This window comes from Limanda limanda, chromosome 17, assembly GCF_963576545.1.
Source record: "Limanda limanda chromosome 17, fLimLim1.1, whole genome shotgun sequence".
Taxonomy (NCBI): domain Eukaryota; kingdom Metazoa; phylum Chordata; class Actinopteri; order Pleuronectiformes; family Pleuronectidae; genus Limanda; species Limanda limanda.
Window position 1 is genome coordinate 23172700 of NC_083652.1, and position 6814 is coordinate 23179513.

The 6814-nt window shown below is 39.8% G+C and overlaps 1 protein-coding gene across 1 annotated transcript; it reads left to right on the forward strand.

The window, feature by feature from the left end:
* Positions 1-67: 67 nt before the first annotated feature.
* On the forward strand, positions 68-948 carry LOC133023736 (myosin-7-like). Its single transcript, XM_061090798.1, has 5 exons — positions 68-229; positions 320-424; positions 510-605; positions 704-835; positions 931-948. Exons 1-5 carry the CDS (start codon positions 68-70, stop codon positions 946-948), a joined length of 513 nt encoding a protein of 170 aa, XP_060946781.1.
* The last annotated feature ends 5866 nt before the right edge of the window (positions 949-6814 follow it).

A 6814-nucleotide genomic window follows, 5' to 3' on the forward strand; every position in this document is an offset into this window, starting at 1 on the left:
CGTGGATTTAAGGCTTATACCAGATGAAACTTGTACTGGAGACCATTTATCATTTCAGGCTGCCATGATGGCTGAGGAGCTGAAGAAGGAGCAGGACACCAGTTCTCATCTGGAGAGGATGAAGAAGAACCTGGAGGTCACAGTCAAGGACCTGCAGCACCGTCTGGATGAGGCTGAGAACCTCGCCATGAAGGGTGGCAAGAAGCAGCTCCAGAAACTGGAGTCCAGGGTGAGAACATTACACTGTATAGTATACATGCTCATCATCAATCAGTTTGAGGATGCACCTTATTGATGAGTTATTTACCATCATGTTCAGGTGCGTGAGCTGGAAACAGAAGTGGAGGCCGAGCAGAGACGTGGAGCTGATGCTGTTAAAGGAGTCCGCAAGTATGAGAGGAGAGTGAAGGAGCTCACCTACCAGGTACAACTTGGTTGACTTCAAAACACTTGTGAGACCTTAATTTGTTTCCTCTGTCACTTTACTTAACAAATGTTAATCTTTGCAGGGTGAGGAGGACAAGAAGATCGTGAGCAGGCTTCAGGATCTCGTTGACAAGCTGCAGCTCAAAGTCAAGGCTTACAAGAGACAGTCTGAGGAGGCTGTAAGACAACTATCTGACTAATCATTTCACTTACAATTTAACAAAACTTCCATTGTCTCCTTAACAACTGAGTCAACATATTTCCTATCCCATCACAGGAGGAGCAGGCCAACACTCATATGTCCAGGTGCAGGAAGGTTCAGAACGATATGGAAGAGGCTCAGGAGCGCGCTGACATTGCTGAGTCTCAGGTCAACAAGCTGAGAGTCAAGAGCCGTGATGTTGGGAAGGTAATCTGATCATACTTTACGGAAAACTACATAAGATAGATATCGTTGGTAATATATGTTGAATAATTGTGTTTCTTCTTGTCATTTCTTTTCAGTCTGACAGTGCCATATAAGAAACAACATCCCATTGGAACCATTCGACAGACTTCATACAATATGAACTTGCTGTTGAAATGTTTGTGAATTAATTTAATAAACTGATTCCTGAAATATTCACTCTGTGTTTTCTGAAGTTTATTGAAGTCCCATCTGAGTACACTGTGTCCAACTATGACACCACGGTATCCCATTCATGGATAAAGAATGCCTGCTCTGAATTTCTGGCCTTATCAGAAAATATTTTATACATATATATTTGCTTCTACCTTTAATAGAGTCAGAGTTATACAGATGGAGGAGCATACATAAAAAAGGGGGGTAGAGACTATGGTCAAAGACACAGTTTGGAAGAGCTCTAAACTGTGAAGAAGCTTTGCAGTGGCCAGTCACCACCTGACACCACATCCAGGCTGAAATACAGTTGCAAGCAAAATTATTCAACCCCCATTGCACATTAGGTTTATTGGCAAAATATACAATTTCTCAGCTGTTTGCAATAAACAAATTATACAAGTGGTGTTTAAGTAGTTCAATGAAACTAATATTACAAGGGGTTTTATCCAAATTCAACACAGAATGCTACTTTTAATGAATACTGCAGTTTCAAAATTATTCAACCCCTTCATGACAAGCATCTTCAGTACTTAGTAGAGCACCCTTTTGCTGTTATGACCTGCTGCAAACGTGATGCATAGCCAGACACCAGCTTCTGACAGCATTCCTGAGGAATCTTAGCCCATTCCTCATGGGCAATGGCCTCCAGTTCAGTAATATTCTTGGGTGTGCGTTTTGCAACTGCCTTTTTCAACTCCCACCAGAGATTTTCGATGGGGTTCAAGTCAGGCGACTGTGACGGCCATTCTAGAATCTTCCATTTCTTCTTTTGAAACCAAGACTTGGTGGACTTTGAGGTATGCTTTGGATCATTGTCCTGTTGGAAGGTCCAATGACGCCCAAGCTTCAGCAGAGGGCATGACGTTTTCTCCTAATATTTCCTGATACTTGACTGAATCCATGGTGCCCTCCACACGCTGCAGGTTTCCAGTGCCAGAGGCAGCAAAACAGCCCCAAAGCATCACCGAGCCACCGCCATGCTTCACTGTAGGCAGGGTGTTCTTTTCAGCATATGCTTCATTCGTCTTCCTCCAGACATACCGCTGATCCATGGGCCCGAAAAGTTCCAGTTTTGTTTCATCGCTCCACAGAACAGAATTCCAAAACTTTGGTGGCTTATTTATATGGTTTCCAGCATATTGGAGCCGACTTTTCTTGTGCTTTTGGGTCAGTAGTGGTGTACGTCTTGGAGTCTGGGCATGGAACCCTTCAGTGTTTAGTGTGCGCCTTACTGTGGAAACTGAAACCTCAGTGCCTGCTGCAGGTGTTTTGCAGTCCCTCGAGGGTTTTTGACCACTTGCCTCCTCAGGAATCTGATGGCAGCCGCTGATAGCTTCTTCTTTCTGCCACGTCCAGGTAGTGTAGCCACTGTTCCTTCAACTTTGAACTTTCGAACTATGCTTCCAACTGTATTTCTAGAGACATTCAGTACTTTTGATATCTTTTTGTATCCTTTTCCTTGTTTGTGCAAGGCAATGATTTCTTCTCTGAACTTTTTGGACCATTCTTTTGACTTAGCCATATCTCTGACATGCAGTCAAACGTCACTCTCAACAAACCTCTAGCTAGTCCAGGTATTTATGTGTTTTATCTCAAGCACACCTGAACTAATGAAGCCCTTGATTAGTTGCACCACGTGTGCTTGAGACAGGGGGTTGAAAAGAGTGCTCTACTAAATACTGAAGATGCTTGTCATGAAGGGGTTGAATAATTTTGAGACTGCAGTAGTCATTAAAAGAAGCATTTAGTGTGGAATTTGGATGAAAAACATGGTAAAATTTGTTTTATTGAACTATTTCAACTGTTCTTGTCTATTTTGTTTATTGCAAACAGCTGAAAAATTGTACAATTTGCAAACAAACCTAATACGCAATGGGGGTTGAATAATTTTGCTTGCAACTGTGGCAAACTCTTTAGCAATCCGCATCGAAAGTATTATGACCTTTACAACTCTAAGAGGTAAGAGGTAGTAGCCACAGACTCTTGGGCTGATCATCGTTATTATTTCACAACTGATGCTTCACATCTGGCACTACAGTACACATATTTACATCCATGGCAACGGCTTACCTACAGAGATATTATCCTTCTTTAGCAAAATACATTTTATTCATAAATACTGTCAATTGTTTAAGAAGATAGATCTCTTGAAACCTGGGATATGGCGGTAACAACATATCCTAATGTCCTATAAATATATATTTTGCTCTATTCCAAATAAGGATATATGGTCCCTCTCTTAGCTGGATTTATTTTTGACCATGGTAACACCTTGTGATGTGCTGGTAAGATAGAGAATAATAAGCCAAGTCTGTGCAAATCAAGGTAATGTAAGTTGATCCTGGATACAGTCCTACCCTTCATTAAATCTTCCGTCAGTCAGTCACTTATACATATCTAACCCTTCTACCCAAAAGCAGAATCTGTTTTTCTTTTTAAAACCCAAAACATTAATGCTGTTTATGAGAGAGAAAACCTTTTTCTGGAATTAAATGATCTGAGTTGGCCGTCCTTTGAAAGCCTGCTCAAGGGAGATACTTAATACTTGTCTAGCTTTAATGGTGAGACTGTCATCCTGATTTTAATTGCAGATATCTGAGAAATCTATGTCCTGTAACTATACCCCAGTGACATTTCGATGCTTCTCCAAATTTAAAATAGATTACTGGCGGCAATATCAGAACCAACAGGCAACAGATGTCTACCATTGAGTGTGTCACCTTAAAGTCATTTGTCACACTCTAGATGATTGATTGAAACAAATACGCCGCCACAAACGATGCAGTGCAGTTTGCCAATGTACCATCATGTACTGTATGCTGGAGACAATACTATATTTACATTTATTTAAGTTCACGTAATTTGTCTCTGTACTTGGTGTCATTTGGTATACATTATGAGAATATTAAATAGCTTCACAATACATTGCACCATCGTATATGTCGACCCTCATCAGATTCTACCTATGCAACTAATAGATGTAGGTGATACCAGTGCAGAAAATGGAGATACAATTTGATTTAGATTTAGATGTCAGTCAAGGTCAGCTGCTGGGAAGCTTGCTGCGGGGATGCCACACAGTTGAATAAATGATTAAGTATATGACCCATAATGTGAAAATGTTATGGCAGAGGGAATTGAAAAGAGAATTCTAATGTGGAAAATATGTAATAAAAACAAAAACAACAGCACCTAAACCTTACCAGCTTGTGTGGTTGTTATTTTTGGTCTGAGATGGCTACTCGTGCATGTGTGTGAGCACAGAGCGTGCAGCTGGAAAATTATCAAATTTCTGAACCATGAGCGCCCTGCAACTATACACCAGTGACATTCTGACGTTTCTCCAACATGAAAACTAAGTACTGGTTTGAGAACTCTTGGAGAAATTAAACTGACACAGCGCCTGTCATAAAGTGAGTAAGCTGAAATGTAATCTTTAAATTTAATGGAACAAATAAATAAATAGCTATTTTGTAAATAAAATAGGAACATACATGGCAAATTAATCACATTTCTATTTGTACAGCCCATTTTCACAAATTAAAATGTGTCATAGTTCATGATCAGCTGCCACCACTATCACAATCAATCACCATCATCAATGATCAGGATCCACCACCAGGATCCACAATCCACCATTACGATCCACCATCAGCTGGAACATACTAACTCTAACCCTGCACTGCAGAGAAAAAAGCACCATGCTCAATAAGTTGTTGTCCATGTCTCTATCAGGCAACAACCATACTGTGCTTGACCAAACGGAGTAACACACTTGCACACATGCTATGCAGCTTGAGACAGCAACACTGGCCAGGTGATTCCTTGGGCATTCATATGAGGAAGACTGGGATCGACTCACCGACCTTCTGGTTAGAGATCAACCACTCTACCCCCTCAACTTGGTCTGCCAGCATCTTAGATTTACACAAGGTGCAGTCTTTTGCCTTGGGATGTACTGTAGTGATGGTAAATGTTTACAAAAGACATCTTCAGACAAAAGGAGCAGCTTTTTGATTTACTGTGAATTGTATGTATTGACTTAAATTGAACGAAACTTCATTTTGTGGAAATCCAGGATTGAGGATGAGAGGTATCTTGGTGCCAAGCTTAAGTAGAAGATCAAGGGACATATAGGGCAATATCATAAAATCAATAATATACTTAAAGAATTTCAAAAATATTATAGTAGATCCCACAACAAGACATTATATTGTTACTATCATCAAATAAGGCTTGCATGGAGGGGTTTGGACATGAGGAGATGATAATAAAAGATGAGAGGAGGTGATGATGGTCAATTAATGTTTTATATTACTTCAATGTCATACTAACAGCATGAAGATGTGTCAAGGTTTATTGTTAGTTGATGTAGTAGTGGCAGCAATAAGCTATTTTATTCATTAGCATAGTTCTTGTGTAAGAATAGGCCCGGATGGATTGAAATGGTATGTAAATTAAGACAACACAAATCACTTCACAATAATATAAACCTGAAACCACTCAGACAACGCCGCCTGGGATTATGTAATGATTTAACAGACACTTGTAACAGTGAGCAACTCACTGTTACGGAATGACAATTGGCCTAATATAAGCTCAAAACCATTGCAGGATTTCAAGTACTCTCCTGACGCTACTTACTGGCCAGTGTGCTTGGTTGTCCAAGTGTTCAGAGAGGTGACAGTATGAAGTATGAATTAATAAGAATCCTAACAGCAGTCTAAAGTTAGAATAAAATAACTGGTTGCCAAGACAGGGCATTCATAAACCCTGACTGGCTTATCCGAAAGGAGTCCTGGCCCACAATAAAGGTCAGCAGAAGCAATAACTCAAGTGAAGTTTGAAAACCAGTGCATCACAGTAGCCTTTATAACAACCCTTTGGCATAACTTAAGCGCCAAGTTTAAAGGTTCAGTCTCTAGAATCTAGTGACATCTAGTGGTGAAGTTGCATGTTGCAGCTCAACACATTGTTTATTTAATTGGCACAGCTAATGTGACCCCTGAAACAGAAAATCCCAATTTGAGGGACATGGATGTAGCTGTATCCTGTTTATAATAGGCTACATGATGCTACACCCAGGAAGGATTAATTAACAGCAGTCTCTCCTCTGTGGAAATCAACCGTCACGGATCAGGTGTCGCTGGAGCCTGGGGCAGATGTTATCTGTGCGGACACTGTGGTGCATTTGTGTTCCAATCTATTTTTAGAAGTTCACTCGGCCACAGACGACACTTTCCTTTGTTTAGAAAGACAAATGCATTATCATATGACGAACCGAGGCGGTGGTGTTCCCTTTCAACGCAGCTGTCTGTGTGTCTTCATGAGGTGCCTGGCCAATTTGACACAACACAATGGTTCACTTCAACTCTAGAGAAAAAAACTACTGTTAAATACTGGTTGAGGCCTCACTTATGACACAGCTGTTGAGGAGTTTGGGGAAGAGATGATTCAATGTGTGCAATACATTGTACTAAGTAAAACTAAACATTGTACTAAGTAAAATATTTGAACATTTGCACTACTGCACAAATTGAACATTCATCTGTAATGATATATATTTAGATGTATATATTTTATTTTCTATTTTAAATTTTTGATATTCTATTTCATTGTTATTCTATTTCATTCTTTTTTATTCTATTTTATACTATTTCTATTTTTATTTTATTTTTTGGGGTTGAAATAACTGAGCATTGCTTAAAGAGAGTGTGTGACCCAAGCATTTCATTGACAGTGACTACTTCATGTTATCTCTGTTCA